Source organism: Corvus brachyrhynchos, unplaced genomic scaffold, assembly GCF_000691975.1.
Source record: "Corvus brachyrhynchos isolate BGI_N302 unplaced genomic scaffold, ASM69197v1 scaffold115, whole genome shotgun sequence".
Taxonomy (NCBI): Eukaryota; Metazoa; Chordata; class Aves; order Passeriformes; family Corvidae; genus Corvus; species Corvus brachyrhynchos.
In genome coordinates, this window is record NW_008239553.1 from 8,281,319 (window position 1) to 8,302,373 (window position 21,055).

The 21,055-nt window shown below is 37.7% G+C and overlaps 2 protein-coding genes across 2 annotated transcripts; one reads left to right on the top strand and one right to left on the bottom strand.

Annotated features, from left to right (window-relative positions):
* Positions 1-897: 897 nt before the first annotated feature.
* Positions 898-12,957, top strand: NUSAP1 (nucleolar and spindle associated protein 1; the record flags this gene model as incomplete). The annotated part of the gene is made up of 10 exons (XM_017741612.1): positions 898-1,005; positions 2,073-2,264; positions 3,298-3,472; positions 5,150-5,239; positions 5,958-6,058; positions 7,044-7,231; positions 9,321-9,508; positions 10,482-10,592; positions 11,125-11,236; positions 11,870-12,957. Coding segments are annotated over 10 exons (1,353 nt in total), but the record flags the coding sequence as incomplete, so codon positions are not given.
* A 942-nt stretch (positions 12,958-13,899) lies between these two features.
* Positions 13,900-21,023, bottom strand: NDUFAF1 (NADH:ubiquinone oxidoreductase complex assembly factor 1). The gene is made up of 4 exons (XM_008639460.2): positions 19,274-21,023; positions 17,282-17,467; positions 16,013-16,087; positions 13,900-14,348 (listed from the first exon to the last, which is right to left on the bottom strand). The coding sequence occupies exons 1-4, from the start codon at positions 19,775-19,777 to the stop codon at positions 14,208-14,210; spliced, it is 906 nt and encodes a 301-aa protein (XP_008637682.1). The 5' UTR covers positions 19,778-21,023; the 3' UTR covers positions 13,900-14,207.
* Between the last annotated feature and the right edge of the window lie 32 nt (positions 21,024-21,055).

Genomic DNA, 21,055 nt, shown 5'->3' on the forward strand with positions numbered 1-21,055 from the left:
GGGGGCGGGGCGCCGGTGCCCCCGGGGAGGCTGCCCGCTCGCCTCCCGGCCCGGCTGTTCCCCCCCGCTGGTGTTCCAGCGCTGTTTGCCTCCATCGTGGGTAGTTGTGGTTGTTTTGTTTGATTTGTTTTGGTTTTTTTTACGACTCGGAGTGGGAGGAACAGTGACAGCAGGGTACCTTAAGGGAGGAGAGGGCGCGTTTGGCAGTCGAGGTTAAGGGCGAGAGGTTTAAGGACGCCCCAATGTCCTGCCTGGAGCCGCAGGTGCACGCGTGACACGGCCCGGCCTCTCCTGGCAGGGGCTGCCAGCAACGGGAGAAGGCATAAAGCCTTAAGGAAAGATCCACACCTTGGGTGGACAAGGCAACTCCCTGTCCTCACAGGACTTAAGAATTGTTCTGGGAATGTTAGTTGCGGAGTATTTTGATTGATTTTATGCTGCCCTTTTCAATTAAGTGTTTAAGAGTCTTTCATAGCCTGAATTATCAATGGCGTGTTTTCATTGTTATTTTATTAGTATTACTGCTGATGTATGCGAGGGATGAAAAGAATGCTTTGCATGTAGCATGTCCAAGACAGAAGGAATTGCAGAAATTTGATGCAATTTTAATTCAAGTTCAGCTGCACTGTGGGGCTTAGAACAGTTTGTCTCATTCATTGAACGATTAACCTTCTGAAAAATAGACAGATCAGAAGAAACCCAGTCAGGGAAATTTGCCTTTGTGCCTCTGGAGAATATGCTACATATTAATCTGTGGCCTTCAGCACTTTATTTAATTGACTGACTCGAATGACGTCCTAGGCATGTCTTATTCTGTTGGATTCAGGAAATGTTCTGCTTGTTTGTTGGATCAGTTTATAGGAGGCTGGTTGGGCTTACAGAGTTCTTCAATGACTTAATGGACTGTTTGGTTCATGTGGTGTTTTGATTTCTCTTCAGGCAGACAAATTGTTGGAATCATTGAAGCAACACTTTGAAGGGACAAAAGAAGAAAGTGAAAATATGGTAATAGATAATAAATCAGCCATTTGCTTTTAGGAAGTATAATCCTTAATTTGTAACCAATTGAGCAGGGCACGTGCTGAAGGGTGTTTTTGACCATGATGGGAACTGTAATAGAAATACCTTTTTCTTCTTAGTGCCCTTAGTTTAAAGCACTCATGTACTGATAGACATAGATATGCTAATGTTAGCTTTGCATTGGCCTCCTCTATGACTGAAAGCTGATTTCCTTTCAGCTGCCAAAATTAACAATGTATTTTTCAGCATCAGTACAAAACTCTTCTCTGTGAACACTAACATTTAATTTCCACTGAACAAATACTAATTCTTGCCTGTGTGGCTCCAGACACTATTCAGTATCAAATATAAAAATATTTTATTATTTTGCATGCTTAGATGAAGGGGACTAGATGCTAATTGGAAAGCATTTTGCATCTACTACAATTTACTTACACTAGCACTATAATGAAAGCAATACAGTTGTGCTACTTCCTTTATTTGTCTCTTGTGTATTGTTTTCTTAACTTTAAAAAAGTGTTCTCTGTAAGCTGAATTATTTTGCTGAGTGTGGTAACGTTTTTGAAGTTTTTGATAAAAAGTAATTTGTTATCTGCTTTTTCTAAAATACATCTTCCTTGAAGTGCATCTCCTAAAAATCTTCTTTAAAGGTTTGAGGAACTGGTGTAAACCTTGTCAGCTTTTAAAAAATTTTTACAAGCATGAAAGGAGTCCTGTTTTTATTGGTGAAGAGTATTCCACAAATGTGGGAGGGTCATGGCATCATGCAAGTTAGATTTCAAATATAAAGTATTAAGCCTTTATAATCTTATTAAAATGAAATATGATAAAACAATAATAGGAATTGTATTTAAAGTCTCCAAACAAGGAGCTTTGATGCTTAGGGGAATCTAGATAGTGCCTGTTTCTTGATTACTACACTGCTAAATGGCATGCTACTGTTTTTCCTCTGTATGAAATACTTTTTTAATAATGAAATTGAAACTGTCCCTGGAGTACTTAACTTATGTTTGTGTCGGGTATCTTCTGATTGTAGTATTTTTCTGCTACAGGATCCTGTAAAGAGTGCATCTGCTTCCATTAAATCGGATGAACTGAGCAATCAGGAGGAAATGATGTCTGATTCAGGGTCTTTTATTACAAAAAGACGTGGTAAAGAAAAGAAAATAACCAGAAAAAAGAGGAACTCCCATGAGGAAATGAATACCAGTGAAGAAAAGCCAGTGCTTTCTGATGAGAAAGAGGTAATTTGCATTGCATGCTTTTGTGTGCTGACTGTCCTGCCTTCCTCTGAGCATAATTTAAGCACAACTTGATTTCTTTTCTATCACCACTTGTAGATGGTATATGTTTATATGTGTGTCTTTGGGTGTGTATACACATGTATAAAAATTCATATGCAAACATTCTGGTACTGGTCTTTTGTACTTTGTAGCACTGACTTTTGTCTATCTTAACTATGTGCTGTCCCATAATAAACAGACATTACATGCAATCATTGCTTCAAGAAAATAAATTCCTCTAAGAAATATACAATTCCAAACACTTTATCTGCTTTCTCTAGTTCACTGTAGTATTCTGAATCTTAGGCTAGTTTCAGAATTTATCTAAAATAAGGCTGTTCTTGCTTTTTTGATACAGAAAAAATCATTAGAAGTCACACGATTGCCTAAACATCATAATTTTTCTATTGTGAGGGTTGTATCACTGAGGGAGAGAAAGTTTCAAGGTGAGGTGGAGGCAGAATTTTTCTTTCTAGAGTTACAAGATGTAGGTAAGCTAAGAACTGTTTGAAAGACTTACTCAGGTAGAGGAGGGAAATGAGAAAATGAAGAATGTTAGTCTGTTAGTGTTAGAGATGTACAGTATACAAAGATACAACAGTAAAAAGTAACATCCTCAGTGAATTTATTTTTACTTGCAAATAATTAACTTTTATGAATAAAGGCAATTTTATACTAAAATGTTAGAGCTGTGCAGTTAAAAGCTTTATAATATATCAAAGTTTGTGAAGTAACAGGGTAAGTATTTCACAAGTTAATTCAGTTTGGACTTCAGAAAATCTCTTGCTCAATCTCCCAATGAAAGCAGACTCAGCTATAAGGTTAGACCACAGTGCTTTAGGCTTTATCCAATCTGATACTGAAAACCCTTGAGGATGAAGGCTATGCACCTCTCTGGGCAATCTGTTGCACTGACTCACTGTTCTCAGAACAACAGCCTTTCTTTATAGCCACTTGGAACAAACTGGTTAAACAAAGTATGTTTAAATTGCAGGTGCATTCTGAAATGGAAGAAAGTGAAGTGCCTCAGGGTGAGCACAAAAAGGGACAGAATGTATTACAAAACAAGAAGCAAATAGCTGAAGAGAGGGCTATTGAGAATCCAGAGATGGGTACTGGACAGAAAAAACAAGTAGAGAAGACTTCTACTAAAAGCAGGGCAGAACAACGTAAGTAGAAAATTGGGAAAAAGTAACTTCAATTTGTGCTACTTCAAATAACCAAAAGGGACATTTTATTGCGTCTTCAAGGATTTTTGTGGCACGTCTGTTGATCACTACCTTGTTTTGGGGATACCAGAAGAAAATCAGGCTGCTTTGAGTTTGTGTTACTTGTTTAACATATTGTAACACAAATCCACAAATTCTGCAGTGTAGGAATTTTGCCAACTTCAGAACTTTGACTTCAGAACTCTTGTTTTCAGTGAAGGAGTTCTCAGAGATCTGGGTATATTTGAGTTTTACACTTCCAAAAGGATCAGTGCCTTTTGGAATACTCTTGAGGTGTTAGTTGGATTTTTAAGAAGTGGCAAGAAAGGGAGGACTTGCTTCCTCATGCTTCATTTATTTTTTTCTACAGGTGAACAGTTCTATCTTTTTCTTTCCAGGAGTAAAATTAGCAGAAAATAACAGAGACAGAATCCTTTATAATTTGTTTGAACTACCTAAGAGTGTCTGAATATATTCCAGTGGATCACTTTTTCATCTGGTGGTGTTTTTAGTCCTTCAAACATGATGCCACTGAAAATATGAATTAATTTATCCCCCACTCATTTGTGTATGCAGCTGACATGAAGAGATGACTTTGCCTACCCAATCTGATTAATTCTTGGTATTGTGGGTCTGTCAAGTAAAATGCACACCTGCATTTGCTCTGTTAGGCTCAGTGTTTGTAGTCTGTAAGTTTTATTATGGATATTCTTGTTGTTCCTTAGAATTTACAAGGACAATCTTATGGGAGACCACCAATAATTTTGAACTAACTCAAAAATCTGTGATTTTCTATGAAGGTTGTTTTTTTAAAAAGAAAAGCAAGAGAGTATGTGGGGGATGCTTGGGTTGAGGCAGCACTCATCCTGACAGTTGGAACAGTGCTCATCTCTTCCTATAGCTGTAGTAACAAGTGTCTGCATTTAATATTGACAAGTTGATTTTTCAACCATTAGTTTTAACTGCACGCCCTTTCTTGTTTCCAATAAGTATTCCAATAAGGATTTCTTTCAATATATTAAGGTCATCTAAGTTTACTTCTGAGGGGATGTGAATGAACAGAAAAGCAAATGTTTGGTTTTGATATGAATGAACTTGATATAAAGTCTTTACCTGATTTTTTTCTTAAGAAAATTAATCATTAAAATGTAAACATGAGCTTGTTACTGTACCTGAGAGCAGAGGTGACAAAAACAACTTGGACTCTCTGTATGTAAATAAGGCAGTGGCAGAAAAGTTGGTCAAAAGGTATTTCTTCTTTGTTATCAGCATTTAAAAAACACAGATCAAGGCCTGTGAATTTAAAGTCTGCTTTGCTTACCACAAGCACAGTTTTCTTGTTAACTTTTCCTGAAAAATATTTTACTACCTATCGTAAGATACTAGCCTAATATGACTTTAGGGTTCATGCTGGGCTTGAGGTTTTACAAGATATGTTATTATTGACAAACGAATTAAAACACTTTTGAGAGACTTAGAACATATCTATTCCAGCTGGTTTTATTTCTCAAAACCTAAACCCTTGAGGAGATAAAATGTGTTTTGAAACAAATATTGGAACACTATTTAAAACCACTGTGATTACTTTAAATCATCTTCCAGGAGTTCTAATGCTTTTGTCTAATCTTACTGTACCAGGTGATGCTCATCCTGCAGGAGGGAAGATTCCTCTACGTGTAGGCCGTGCATCTAGGTCTGCAAGAACAGGAACAACAGCTACTACACCAAGTAAGATAACCTACCATCTTTAGAAATAGATGTGTTTTCTCTGTGTAAAGGGAGACTTGACTTAGTTCTTCACAACTCAAATTTCTATTCCTGTTCAAAGAAGAGAATATTCTCTCTTTAAAAAGCAAGCAAGCAAAAAATATTTCCCAAAGGTACATTTCAAGGTACATATTCCAGCTTGTAAATTCATAGTAGTAAATGACTGGCATGTATGTTAAAAAACTGGTTTATTGAACATTTTGGTGACTTTTGGATACAATACTTGCAATTAGTGATTTTTCAAAGAACAGGAACACATTACTGTTACTCCTGCTTGTTTAGTTTTCACTTTATAAATTCTATGGTTGTGCTGTACTACTATACATTAGCTCATGTTCATCACTTCTTAAAATGCATTAAATAATCTCAAATGCAGAAGTATTTATTGTTTTCTTTAACTGCAGAATTTGGGGGTTGGGTTAGATGATCTTTAAAGATCCCTTCCAACCCAAACCATGGTTCTATAATCCTCCAGATTACCAGGTAGCTGGCCATGTAGCTGGTGAAATAGATTCTTTTGGTCCTGTTTGGTCAGCTGTGTCTACAGCCTTTAATTAGAGGGATGCAGTGTTTTCTTTGAGGCCATAACAATAGGTGTCACAACATTCTCCTATGAAGTATTAAACTTCCTTAGGACCATATCAGATCTGTGAATCTTCTTATTTTTGGAACTTCTTAGACTTTAAAAAGTTGCACGAGGCTCAGTTCAAGAAAATGGAATCTATTGCTGACTACATCGAGAGGAAAAAAAAACTGAATGAAAATTGCAGCACAGTTAAGGTAAGAGATAACACAGGAGGATACCCATTGTTGGCATATTCATTTATTTCCAGGGCCTGTCTGTAAAAGTCTTTTCAGGTCTCTTTAGATCAGTGAGTAGCTGGTCATGTGAACATGCAGTGTAATGTTATAACCAATGTAATTTAACTGTAGTCCTACATAACTAGTTATATAGTTATTTGTATATAACTTATGTAACTATACAAGTTTTTACATGTTAACAGTGTACAGCTGTAGAAACCAACAACTAACTTGTTGGTTTTGAGTAAAAATAATTGTCACAATTACTTTTGTGAAAAATCTCCTGGAACTTTTGTTTACAGCTGTTGAATTGCTGTAGAACTTAAGCAAGGGATAGGTTATTTTTCAAAGTGCAGGAATGAAATATTAAGTTTCTCTTCTGTGCCTGAACTATCATCCAATGGCTGCATATGACTCTCCTTTAAAATACATGCAGTATATGTTCTCAGTTCCTGTATTTCACCCTCACGTGGGTGCAAGCTGCTAACAGGGCCTCTCACAAAGTGCAGTAGAGCCTAAAAAAGTGACAGTAATGTGTCAATGAATGTATGAATGAGTATGTCAATGGCCTTAGAATTGTTCAGGTTGGTTACTCTAGCACTGCCAGGTCCATATCAAACAGTCATAATGAATCAAACTCCTGAAGACTACATTTATTTTTTTAATGACATATATTGCATCATTGTGTACTTCAGACAAATTACTATTGGCAGGTGCCAATGGTCAGAAAATCAATTCCCTTAAGAGTATCAGAAAAAGACACTCCACATTCTAAGGTATGTGTTGTCAGGTCAGTTTAATAATAATAAAAAAACTATTTACATTTAAAATAAGCTTTTAAAGAGGAAAAATAGAAGGGAGAGGTCATATGCTTCTGATGCACGGTTTGTTTTCCTTTCTTCTTGCCTGCTTTGTAGATAATTTTTCAGCAGAGTCTGGTAACTCAGAATTTGCTTTTCCCTAGAAACAAGCCAGTGGCAAAAGATTTTTATTCAGCCCAAATCCAGAAAGAGGCAGATTCTCCAACACCTGCACTCCTAGTAACCTCCGGCGCTCACCACGCAGTTCTCTGAATGCTGCTAATCGGAGTATTTTATCCCAGAGATCTTCATTTAATCCTTCTGTACTTTCAACATCCAAAATGAATGTCAGGTAAAAAGAACAAACCAAAGCTACCAGCAAGCCATTTGATATGATACACGTGAAATAATCAACACTGACAGAGATTTTACTACATCATTTCTCTTCCAAACATGAACTATGCAAGACTAATTCTGATTACTAACTTCCAGCCTGGCTTTGTAGCTGGTTTAAGCCTTACTGCTCTGTTACTATCTTCTTTCTTCATTTTTATGTCTGTTAGAGGAATCTCAAATCCTGGCTTTCATTTTGCTAAACTGTTCAAGCCAATTATTTTTCTTCCCTTACTGTGTTATGTTTTCCATTTTGCCAGGCAACCTAATAGTTTCTGTTTATCTGAATTAATTTATCTTTAAAATTTTTTAATCAGAACTCTATTCAGTATTCCAGGTAAGTCTTGCAATGGACTCATCATTTGGGGTTTTTAGGTACTTTCTTCCTTTTGTCCTATACTTCCCCTCCCCTTCAGGTCACAGCAGGGGTCCTCTTGTGATTGACTACTATAAGCAGATTGTTTCTAGCAGATGGGAACCAAGCTGACACCAGAAAGTCATGAGGAATTGCTAAATGAATGAACTCATACTCAATGCTATTATACCTCATCTTATTTCCTTTTAGAATACCATGTGTATGTCATCATTCCTCCACAGTAATCTAATTCTCTATTAGTGTTAATACTTCCTGAACTTCTGTTATCAGTACATTTTATTAGCTTATTAATAATTTCCCTAAAGTCTTGATCAAGAAACCTTTTAAAAGAAGGAATTGAAAGGGCAGTCCTTATGGTATCCTATTGATAAATGTCCTTTTGCTTGGATTTCTTTGTAGTGAAAGCCCTTATTTCTACTATTTCTTTGTTGACTTCTAACTATCATACCAATTTTGACTTTAATCAGTTTACTAAAGTTTCCACAGGGACTGAAGTTCTGATTAGACATTCTCCCTTTGCTAACAATTTACGGTTGTTTGCAGGCCTTGGTTGTGTTACTTTCTCTGATGACCTTCACTTTTCAACTTTTGCGTGCCAAGACCATGGCTGCTGGGGCTTTTTTTTGTTCCTGAATAAAGTGTGTGTGGGATTGTTGTTCTTAAGTCAAATAATGCAACTTCTCATACTGGTATCTGATAATATATAATTATGTCACTTTGGAATGCAGGTCTTTTGCTGTTCAAAGGTCAAAATCAAGTTTACAAACTTAGTGGCTTTGTTTTTACTTTAAAAGTCCTCTTTTTGATTTCAATAGATAACAAATGAAAAAAATACACTGCCCCTAGTGTCCTCTTGGATGAGCTTGGATGTCTCCACTGCACCCCTTATTGATTCCTAGCAATATGTAAACCAAAACATTACTTTTAGAATTTGCTTCCGTTCCACTGGTCCAAATTTGCACCGTGATGGATCATGCAAGTTGTACTTCATCATAAACATGCTTGCCCATAAAAACATAGCTTTCCTCAACATTTACTCCCTGTCTTTCTGAATCTTGCAAGCTTATAGCTTATTCTTAGTACCTTTTTGATGTGGATGTTACTTCATTCAAGATTTTGAATTTTATGCATGTACTCACAAGTATCCCTAAAAAATGTGCATATACACACATACATACAGAATGTGCATGTGTCTTGGAATGCAGGTAACTTGGGTGTTTAAAAATTTCCAGCTTCTTCCTCTTGTACCTCTTCGAGGTCTAGCATTCTGATAGTTAATTGGCTTTCAGTTTTTCTTAATCTGAATTTTAAAACTAACGAAATATGCAGACTCCAGAATACAGAATCCAGATCTAAAGTAAATCATATCTGTTGGTGAATAAATCTACTTGCTTATTGCATCCAAATATATTTGCTTTCCAAAATAAAAAAGAAGTCTGTTCTTTGTAGTTTGTCATATTACTTACTGCTGTTGATGCTGGCTCAGAACTTAATGTTATACCAACAACGTATTTTAGTGCAGTTTTTGCATAAGCTGTGAACATCTTTCACACAGTAGATCTTTCTACCTGTAATTAATAAAAGTAGAATGCAGAACCTTCTGTATTTTGGCAGATGGCTTACATTCCTTGTAGGTGACTAAATTTGTCTTCATGTTTCTAATAACTTTCAGGTTCTCAGAAGCCACAAAAGATAATGAGCACAAACGCTCTCTTATCAAGACTCCATCTAGAATGTCTCCATACATGGAGGAGATCTGCACACCTGACACTCAAAAGAGCTGCAAATGTATAAGTCAGAAGAACAGTAAGGGAAATGCAAGAAATAATGATCTGACTGCATCAAAGGGTAAAGTGGATGGTGAATATTTGGCTCTTTCAGATCAAGACTTTTGTCTTACTAAATTATAAGTTTTTAACAACAAATGTCATGTAGACCCAGGTTTTAATTTAAATCTCTAATTTACGACTGGTTCTTCAGAACTGCAGTAGTTTCTTTGTTTTCCAGTGGTTTGAATAGAATGTTTAGGTGCCATGTCTTAAACATATGGTACCTAGCTACCTACAGAAAAGAGGGCAGAAAATCTTCTAGCCCTTTAGGGACTACATAGCAAAAGATTCATATAGCAGATACAGGGACACCCTGTCTGCAGTGAGAGGAATTCCTGATACTTTCTCAGAGGTCTCACTCTCCTTGTGGGGTTAAGCACGCATCAGGCTTCTAGCTGTGCTTTAGTACAACCTGTTATCAGCCTCAGCACCCTGATCAACTCAGGAACTAAAATTAAGAAAAATCAGAAGTCTTCTGATTACTAATGATCTCTGCAGCAGCACAACAGCTCTGCTATCCAGCCATTGACACCCTTAGCATCACAGGGATATTTGCACAGGTCAAGAACCCAGAGCTGCCTGGTTTGCTGTATAATAGTGATGTTTTTAAGGGGCAAGCTAAGTTCCATGCTAATCTGAAGCTGGCCTGTTCCAAAAGAATGCTTCTTTGTTTAATGTGAAAAACCACTTGGTTCCAAAAATCATAGAGAAACACAACTTGGTGTGAAGGACTAGAAAAACACATGAAGCTGTATGTGCTCTTCCATAGTATAATCACAGCTAAAGGGCCAGTACTCTACAACTTTTGCCCTCTCCAGACCTGGAAGCTCCCCATTTCAAGTGAGCTTTGTTTGTGCAATTCTATCTTTAGAGGTGTCAGCAGGGGCATTTAATGACTCTTTGGTCTTGATAATTGTAGTGTGGTCTTCACAGGCACTTTCCAACTTTCTGTGTACATTGATGCTCTTGCAACTCTAATTATGGTATCTTGATGCCTTTTGTAGTTCTTACCCCCTTCAAGTTTGGTGCTCAACCTGCAGAACCCACAAGTGGAAAGAAGACATTTGATCTCAAAGCAAGTCTCTCTCGGCCACTTCGGTATCAGCCACATAAAGGTACGTTGAGCCTGTGCAGTCTGCGTTGCTCACACCCCTTACACCACCCTGTTCCTACCAGGGGCGCATTGATACAAACAGCAATAGTGAAGTTTGCAGTCTCCTTTCCTGCCCCTTTTCCTTTCTCTCTGGGTTCCCACATAGTATGCTTTAACTTTCTTCACAGTATATACTTTAAGAACCTCCCACTGAAGATTAAGATTTTATGACCAGCAGCCCATAAATACAAGAATAAATATCCTTGTATTCCATTAAATAGATGTATGTACAGGAAATATGAAATATTTCTTACACAGTGAGGTGGATTTTTTTAATCTCATGTGAGAAGCTGAACTTTGCATGCTGAGTGTTACTTCTAAGTACCTGTTACTACTTACAGAAGAACTACTTGTAGGGAATGGGCTGGTGAATCTGACAATACAGCTTGAAGAGGCATTTCATCTTAAAGACCATCAGCAAGTAACAGACTAGCTAGGATAAATTCATGGTAAGAATTACTGAACTAGTCTCTCTTTTTGCTCCTAAATTGTAGGACGACTAAAGCCATGGGGAGAATTTAAAGAAAATGCTGTTCTCAGTAAGTCTGGTGGTAGCAATATCTCTTCACGTAAGAAAGATTACAAACAGCCACATCTCCAGACAAGGTTAGTATACCACTAGTCTTTTTATGAATAGTGTTACTTAAAATAATATGATGATTCATTCTTCTTTTTAGGATTTAAATGTAATTTGGGAAAGAATACTTTTTTTGTATTGAAGCTATTTCTCCTTCCAATGACTGCTGAATTTCAGGAAAGCCAACAGGAAAGGCTGCTCTGAATTTGTTAAACTTTTTTTCCATGAAAGGTATCAGTTTCACAATTTGGAGATTTACCTTCATCTTGGAAGAAGCTGTCAATATTGACATGCTGTTACCTTGTGTGCTAGACCTGTATGTCTGAGCAGAAGTATGTTTGAATTCAGTCCATAATGGTACTGTTATCTCTGCCTATGGCAAAGGCAGTACGCTGATTAAATGGGTGTTAAGTTGTGGTCAGCTTCAGATTCCTTTGGTTGCTTGTGTCTCTACCTTTAATATAACTTGATATGGTCTCTTTTTTTTTTTTTTTTTTTTTTTTTTTTTTTTTTTTTTTTTTTTTTTTTTTTTTTTTTTTTTTTTTTTTTTTTTTTTTTTTTTTTTTTTTTTTTTTTTTTTTTTTTTTTTTTTTTTTTTTTTTTTTTTTTTTTTTTTTTTTTTTTTTTTTTTTTTTTTTTTTTTTTTCCCCCCCCCCCTCCAGGGAAGAAAGGCGTGAGACACTTGAGCAAGACAGAAAAAAGAAAAAGGCTCATGCTCTTGGAAAACGTAGAGGCCTATCTGTGTGTTAGGACAAATAAGAAGTCCTAACTAAGACATCACTGTAAATACTGTTCCTGTCATGTAAAGGCTTGTGCTGTCTGTGTAGGGTTCAGGTTGCTATTAGCTAGTGGAATCCAGAGAGCAATTAAGGAGACCTTGTAATGTGCCCTGAGCATAATGTTTCTTTGATCAACTTCTCCACTGAGATGAGAGTTCCAAACTTTCAGGGGCTTAGAATTCTCTTGTTGCTTCATAATGTTTTCATTTAACTAATTTACTTGACTAACATATGTTCAAGAAGAAAATACAAGCGGAAAAAAGATGCTCAAGAAGCCTCCTTGCAACTTAGGATAGGCTTGCGCATCAGAATGCACTTGTTGTGTGCTAGAATGCAGGCTTTGAACAGCAAGCTTCAAAATGTTCCACAATATTCAAAATGACAAGAGCTAGAAGTACCTGCTTGCCCTGTTCTCCAGATCAATCCTTAAATTCTCTAAATTGCAGCAAGTATTCAGCATTTCTAATTGCATGCTTATGACATAGTAGGGAATTTCAAAGAGAGGAGAAAGCATGCAAGCTCTCTGGAAAACAAAAAGCTTACAGCATAACATAATTGTAAACTACCTTTTAAAAAAAAAGTCACAACTGAATTTACAAATTACCAACTTTGATGCTTTGAGCAGTTAAGATTTTGTTCCTTTCTATGGTAAGTAGCAGATGTTAACAAAATTCTCTTGCTTTTCATCTCCAAGATGCTTAAAAGAGGTTAGAGTAGTGTTGAGGCACATTCAATACTTTGGTTGTAAAAGCAGTTGTTATTTTTACATTAAAAAATACATAGAAAAGTTGTCTGGATTTGTTAGGGATAGAACTAGAAAGGTAATTTAGCAGTTGTAATCTCAGCTGTTGAGCAAATACATGTTTCACCGAATTTAGTGTCCTATCAAATATATGTTGCAATGTCAAGAACAAGCTATTTCTTTTATAAACTGAATGGGGAAAATAAATATTTTGTATCTCTCCTGTTTATCAGTGGCTTTATCATTTAGTATACTATGTATAACTGCTTCCTTACTGTAGCACTCTTTTTGTTCACACTTGTATTTACTACTGTGTTTTCCTGTGCCAAGTTTTCCTCACAAACTCACCTGCCTGCCACTCCATGAAAGATCTTTGCTCTGGTATCTTTAGAAATAATAACCCTCATCCTTCTGCACTTAAGCTGTTGAATTGATAGTACAAGATCCTGTTTCAGCTTGCTTCATTGTGGTCTCTTCCATATAAAATACAGGTACATTTAATATTTCTAAAGTATACTTAAGCAAGGTCACTGTGGAGCAGGTCAGTGCTTTGATTACTTAAATTTGACAGCTGAAACATACACTTTACAAAGCAAGTGCTGACTGGTTATCTTGAATTACTGAAAACTGGAGTTCTCTGAAAAAGGGAGGTGTTGAGCTTCTGTGCCACCAGTTGAGGCTGTGATTTCTTACAACACAGCTGAGTTAGGCTAACTGCACACAGCAAAAGTGGGATCTGCTCTGCCCTGTAATGGTGCTAAGTAAGCCACGCTGTGCCTCCTCAGGGAGCAGACAGAGCTGGGCTTTTCCTTCCACCCCTTCTTTGGAGCATTACTTCTTTCCAACAACTTTAGCTCTGCAACATTGTAGGACTATGCTCAACAGCTTTAAAGGAAAAGTCAAGCCTGCTGCATAGCTCTTATTTCCACCTTGGCAGTGGCAGCTTTTTCTTTTTTTAGCTATCCAGAGGAGCCAAAATGAAAGGTTGAAATACTTCTGCCTTTTCCACTTTAGGTGCTGCTCTTTGTAAATTTCAGTAGCTGAGTCACACTTAAGCACCAGTCCTCAGGGTATTAAATCTCATACTCTTTTCAGTATAAAACTGTTAAAAGTGTTTTACAACTGTCACCAAACCACATAATGCAGAAAATGAAAGTGATGTACAAAAAAGAACAAAAAACTCATGAAATGCTTTTATTTCAGTAAAGGTCAGGACATAAGCCAAAACTTACCTAGGGAAGAGTTACTACTTTGTAAGAACATCACAGCTTCTCTAAGGCTATGTTGCAGTCCATGTATGTACAGTCTCTCCAGGATTCTGTCTCTGAGAGTTCAAAGATGCCAGTGCTGTCACGCTTCATGCACTTATCTCTTTAATGTTTACACAGGCTCTTCAAGTTGTTAAAAGCCACATGTTAAGAAGTATTTTATAAAAATAAACCAAGTATCTAAAGAGTTTATAAAGGACACCAGCCCAACTTAGACTGGAGTGTTCTTGTCATATGTTTCATAGGCGAACTCTTCTCTATGAGCTCTGTCCTTTAGCAGACCAATAAAATCAATCTCCAGCTGGAATGGACCATCTACTTTATCTCCAATGGTGAATCCAAGGGTTCTAATCTAATTAAAAGACACACAGAGGTAGAACAGTATTTATAACATTACAATCAAACTCAGTTATATCTCCCACTTCTACATTTTACGTACCATTCACAGCCATCTACTTTAAGCTGGTGTTTGTTCAAAATGCAGCAGCATTTCTCAAGGCTTGAACACTTCACTATCCCATTTTCAATACACACCCCAGAGGGAAATTACTCCACATTTGCCTTTCTACCACTGTGTTAATAAACCCTTGATTTAAAATGGCCTGAGCCTAAAGCAACACTGCTACTTTTATCCTTCATGTTTTGTGTACAGCCACTGTCACCACAATTGGGTTTCTAAACACATTTTCATAAAGTCAAAATTCTTTCATGAATAGGAAAAACAAAGATGTAATTAAGGATGGAAGGGATCAGTCTAGATTGTGATACACCATGTACTCTGTGAAAACACCAAATCAGACATTTTAAAACTTAATTTTAAGTTGGCATGAGACTTAATTACTGAGTTTAATAGTAAGACAAGGTTCTTAACCATTGTTTTCCATTTAGAATAATGTTCTTATATATAAGAACAAATCTGTGTGGCTCAGGCATGCTTTCTATTAGCCTGTGGCTTGCCCAAATACTCTCTCAGCTCTCACATGTTACAAAACACTTCCACTGTTAACAGCTTAGTTGAGTCACCAGTGCAGGCCACCACATGAACTCAAGCTGCCCCAAAGCCCTGCTGAAAGTGCAGGTCTGAGTGGTGCCCATGATTTTAAGGACTGCTGTAAGTTCGGGAAAATAATGCCTAGGATGTGTCAGATGAGTAAATGTCTAAATAAATACTGCAAATGTATACTAAATAAATAACAGAACAATGCTAGATAAATGCATTGACACTCCTCTGGATCATTCTAATGCTTTCAATGCTATATCCCCTTCCCCAGCAGCAAGCTCTACAAGCAGCCCCTTGGCTTTTGGAGCCCGGACAGTTTTTAAAGCTCCTTTCTTCCAAATCACATTGTTACGGATACCTACGGGAGTCACCCAAACTCTCTGCTCTAAAGAATCTATTCCTTTGTAAGCCCTAGACACATTGACTGTTTCCTGCCTTTTTCATTCCTATTTAATAATTACTTCCTGCCTTTCCAGGTTCCTAGGAAAACATACATTAGTACCATGAAGGCCATTCATTTAAGAGCTGGACTTGATGGTCCCTGTGAGTCCCTTCCAACTCTGAATATTGTGTGTGTGACCAAGACATTTTATTAAGATTTCTTAAACTGCCTTCACACTGCTTCCCTGATTTTTGGGTTTCTTTAAAATATGTTTGTAAAATTACACTGCAAGTACATAACTTTTACTGTCAAATGCTACACATAAGATAACCATCAACAAAACTTCAGTGGAGGATGCTTAGATCAAGTACTATTTGTCCCTTTAACTCCTAGTAAATATTTTTAAATACCCCAAATATGACTTTATGTTTTCATTTACCACATATGAGAACAAGTACCTTATAACAAGATGAGGCCCTTCAATTTCAAATAACAAACATTAGAGAATTTGTAAATTATCTATATCAGGCCAATATGATCTTGAAGGAAACTCTGAATTTCTTACAGAGCAGTTGTGTGTTCTTTATACTGCTTTTTCAATTGAAATTTCAAAAAAAGCCTATAGAAAACTTGCCTTGTCTAACCAGACAGGATGCTGGTTATCCTGGACTCTTCCCCGACTGGAGAGAAAGAATTTGGAGAATGGAATCTGACATAAACAAAACAAAATCAGACTTTAGTGTAACCAGTATATAAAATAGAAACTTAGGGAAAAGAAAATAAGCATGTGTTAGTAAAGTAACACTGTGCTATATCTGGTACTAGCATTAGTTGGGTTTATAAAACTGGCACAAAGAAACAACCCACGTTAACCCTTTCAACTGGCTACTCACAGCCAGCTCCAGGCCCACCCTGTGGTGTGGTGGCTGCAGCCATCACACAGGGGCGTTACCCTGTTGGGACACAACGAAACACTGCAGCACAGAAAGTGGCTGTCTACACTCAGAATATCTCCTTCCAATAACATGAAAACATCAACCAGAAATTACTGCAAAGCCTAGCATGTGTACATACTGACAGTTTGTCTGTACCTAGGATGTGGATTTCACAGTGCAAACTTCGTACTCAGACATCAGTACCTCTAGGAAAGCACTTCAGGATAATGTAACAATTTCTTTGAAAGCAGTGGGAGCAAGAAAGTAGGGCTGGCTGGTGGCTGGTGAGAGGAAAACATCCAAGCCAGCAATGACACACCGACTTTCATCCTCCTGGCTCCTCATCTGTGAAACACAGGCTGTTCCCACATGATTGGACAATGGTATCATGAAACACTCAACACCAATTTGTAAGGATGTGCAAACCTCCTTATCATTGTCATCAGACAATTACAAAAGGTCCCCAAGTTGCATTAGAGAAGAGCCACAACTCACACTTCTTAAAAACATTATTTTGTGTCACAGAATCAAGGGTCACAAATGACAAACCCCAACTCCTGAGTCTGACTGACTCCAGAGAGGCCGGGAGTTAAGCAAATCCTGTTGCATGGAACAAATCCTACATCGGCCTACACCCATTTGTATTAGAGATAAAACGGTTATCACAGAGAATATTCATGGGAACACCTGCTAAGTTTCAATTGCTGTATCTATCCCATTACTCCAGTAAGAGCCAACAGTAGGCATTAAGGGGAACAGATGGTGGATCAATTCTTTAACACAATTGACACAGTGTGCCCTCCCCCAGTCCAGTTTTGGGAACTCCCAAGCCAAAAGTACGTCTTGTATAAAGAAAACATCGAGTGGACAGCAATTGAAACAAACTGTGAATGCTGAAAGAATTCCCCTTCCCATGTTTTGGCCAGGACCCCAAGAGTGTCATTAGTTTGAAAGATTCATTAGTTAACCTTTATTTCCTCCCAGTATGGGCCTCCTCGGGTGAACATGAAGTAGCTGTAGAGGTCATCCTTTTGGTGAGAGAAGTAAGGATCTGTATAAATGTTTACCATCCAAGGTCTGCCATCACCACGGACACGTAAATACAGACTGTTGAAGTTTGACCAGTCATAATACTTCTTCCTGTTAAAAGATCCCTACAAATTATTAATAAACAGAATTATTCCTCCGTAATAAAGGGACACTTTCATTATGAGGAACAAAGCATTGTTGCTTTGATCACTGCCCTTGTTATTATGTCAGATAGTATTTACTGTAACATAGTGAACACAGCTACACTGTCATCATCCTGGCTGCTGAGCTCACTGAATTTCCTTCATCAGTACATTAGAGACCAAAAACTGCAATATTGCCACTCTGAGGACTCACACTCATTATAAGGCACAATCTTCTAAGTATCAGAAATCAGACCTCCTTCCTAAAGACTGAATTCCTTACCAGGCAAGTACACAAATGCCATGGTGATGGACCAGTACTTATGTAGTTCATTAAGTTTAATATTCTGTGCTCAGTTCTACGTAATTGAGAAGTGATGACAGGGAATTGAAGCAGTGAAATAATTATCCCCTTCGATAACTTCCCAGTTGAAGACTAACAAACACTGGGAGCATTTAATGTTTTCCAACATTTTTTTTCCATTAACTGTGTAAAATAATAAGATTGCAATCATGTCTAAATCTTTACTGCATTTTTTCCAAAGATCTGAAAAATCCTGATGTTGTCATTTGCATGATGGCATATCCAAGAGTCTTCAGAGAACTACACTGAGGTCACTCAGAGCAATGAGGGGCAGGGGTCAGGGTTATTGGTCAGAACTGCCAAGAAGTCAAAATTAGCACCAAAAATTCAGATATTTCCCCTTTATTTTGCAGCACTACTACAATTACCTATCAGCTATCCTTCTACCAACTCATCTTGTAGGTAACAGAACGAGTAGATCATCAATATATTAATATAAGGTGTGTAGCTACTTGATTTTATGGTTTTAACAGTTTTGAGCCTTTCTACTTAACTAAAGATGGACTGATACATTCCACTTCTTCAGAATTAGGAGGTGAAAGTTTGAGTCACATTTGCACAAGTCAGTAGCAGTCCTGAGAGTTTAACTCAGGCAACACTCCACTTGCTGTTCCACTCATCTGATCCAATGCCACCATTTTAATCAGTGTTCATGTGCCTCTCATTAACCCATTGATTTTGGTTACTCTCATTCTCTGCTCCCCAAGATTCTGGCCCAGAAATTATTTACCTGAGTACTTGTGACAAGACACAAACAACAGAACACATTAAATAGTTAAAGATTTTATCCACTGAGTGAAAATGTTCCTTTGCTTTTAAAGGTGCTTAGAAATAAGGGACGAAACAAGGCATATCCATAATAAGCACATCCATTTCTGGTCTATTTTGCTCAATTCTGAGCTATCAAAGGTTTGTGTTTTGCTTTTTCTGACTTACAGTAGGAGGCGGACCTTTAAAAAGTCCATTTCAAAGCATTGTTTTCTGTTCCTGTGAGAAGATGAGTTCATTCACCCTAACCAAGTTTGATGAATAGACCAAGTCAAAGCCCAGAAAATTCTTACTTATGACACATTCAATTAACTTCAAACTTAGAAAGATGTCTATTTTAATCATACCAATTTTGGATATAAAGATTCATTCCAGATCCTTCATTTGTAAGGATGCTGCAAACAGGGTGGTCTATTGTACATAAGTAAAAGATCAAACGTGAATTATTCCTTTTCTAAGAAAGGAAAACAAAATCCAAGAAAAAATGTAAGTTCCTCGCAGGTCAAAGGATACAGCAGCAATTACATCTCTGAGAGAAAGTCTAATACTCCTGAAAGTGATCAGCAGTAAAGAGCAGGCCACTTGCTGTCACTGGCATTCCACAAACACCCTCAGATTCAGTAACAGAAGCTGTGCAAACACGGAGCTGTACTTACCACTGCCGGTCTGGATCTCATACTGCAATATCCACTGTATTTTGTCTCCCCATCACGAGGTACTTCTGTATTGAGGGTTCCATACAGCAGAGCAGCCTGGTTATTCCTACCCAATTTGAGGTAAATTTTACTTTTCCCTCCAATCTCTACATCAGAGGAAGTAACCCATTCATTTAAATCTTCTTGGCTCCGAAACTGCCACAACACCTTTGTTTGTTCCAACAAGTGCTGACTTAATGGATGGCCTCCAGGTCCTAGTAAATAATCTTGGGTTTCCTTCTTCAGCAAGCCTAGCTGAGTCTTTAGGTGATCAATGCCCTTCTTAAAGCTGAAATCAGCATTCTGCCAAGACAGTTTGTTCTCAGGCTCTGCCCCTGGCCTCCTGTAGCTGCTGTACAATTTTGAATTGCTGAGGAAAGGTCCAAGTAAGGAGAGCAAAACTTTGTGCCTGCAGCATCCACCACGGAAGGAAGTACCATTCAGCAGCATTACAGTCAGAGCCATACTGATAAACTTGAAGAATTCACATCTAGTAAGGCAATTAATGGGCTGAAAGTTAATTAACAAGAAAACTAGTATTCAGAGCTATCTTACTGTAGTTATTGTAGTTGATCTTCACCTTCAATGAAAAAGAGAAAAGGTTATAAAAGATTACATATGGGATGCTTGTGAAACTATTTAACTTTTATAAGTGAAATTAGGTAGAAATCCAAGTAATTGGAAAAAGGAATGAAAAAAACCATCAGGAATTACACTTCCTCAGAGCTCTAATTTACTTATTGACTTCCACCCTATGCTTTCCTCTCTTCCCATGGTGTGAAATCCCCACACAAATAAGAAAACCCAAGTAAAAGACTTCAAATAAAACTGAAAATAGAAAAGAAAATCAGTTTCTCTTTATCCCTTCCACTGTAAATAAGTTTAGGTGTTATGAATAATACCAGCAAGAACAACCTATGAAGGTTTCTAAAAGATGACACCTATATAACTAAAAAGTATTATCCTCTGCATGAAAATCACAAATTCACAACAGGCAGACCCTGCTGCCACACAGATAAAAATTACAATCTCAGCTGACACAGATGACAAGACTTTTCAGGTATGATGTCCTGCAGCAACCATACCACATGCTTCTTCCATGTCATCCTCAATATACCTGTTTTAGGATTACAGAGACATTTGCAAAGACCAAAAAGTTTAACATGGAAGACTGCAATTCAATAGGGTTTTCTTAAATAACTCTTCAGGAAAACTCTGCTCAATGCCCTATACAGAGGCGATTTTCCTTACTTGTAAAATTAAAGATATTTTAGTGTTGGTGTTGGTTTTTTTTTTATGTCACAGAACAAATCCAAAAATGATGTCACATGCATTCAACTCCTCTGAGCTTTTAAGAATGAAGTCAGGCACCCCACATATATCCTCTGTATGTCACTTACCTTCCTTTACCCACGGTAAAATCCACTACTGTTATTCTCACACCTAATTAAGTTATGTCTAAAGCTATACTGAAGAAATTCACATTTTGCTCTGTCCTGCACTTCACAAGATCGGAGGCAAGTTCCCAATCAAGAAACCCTGTCTCCTCATTGCTTCACCCGAGTACAAGAAGAAAACGGGGAATCTGAACATATTCTACTTTAGCCCGCTCTTTGTCCCTCGGCAAGGCTTTAGCAGCCCGCCGGTGCAGCGCCAGCACGAAGCACGGCCCGGCAGCTGCGACGCCTCGGCTTCCACCCCGGCCCGGCTTGCGCCGCACCGCGCCGCGGCCTGGGCACCGGG

Bases quoted from the DNA above. Each gene is read 5' to 3' on its own strand.
- NDUFAF1 (XM_008639460.2), bottom strand. From the start codon at position 19,777: ATGGCTCTGACTGTAATGCTGCTGAATGGTACTTCCTTCCGTGGTGGA. The intron at 16,088-17,281 runs GTTAACTAATGA...TGTTTATGTCAG, and splicing joins CATACTGGGAGGAAATAAAG to ATTCCATTCTCCAAATTCTT. The intron at 14,349-16,012 runs GCAAGTTTTCTA...TCTTTTAATTAG, and splicing joins ATCCTGTCTGGTTAGACAAG to ATTAGAACCCTTGGATTCAC.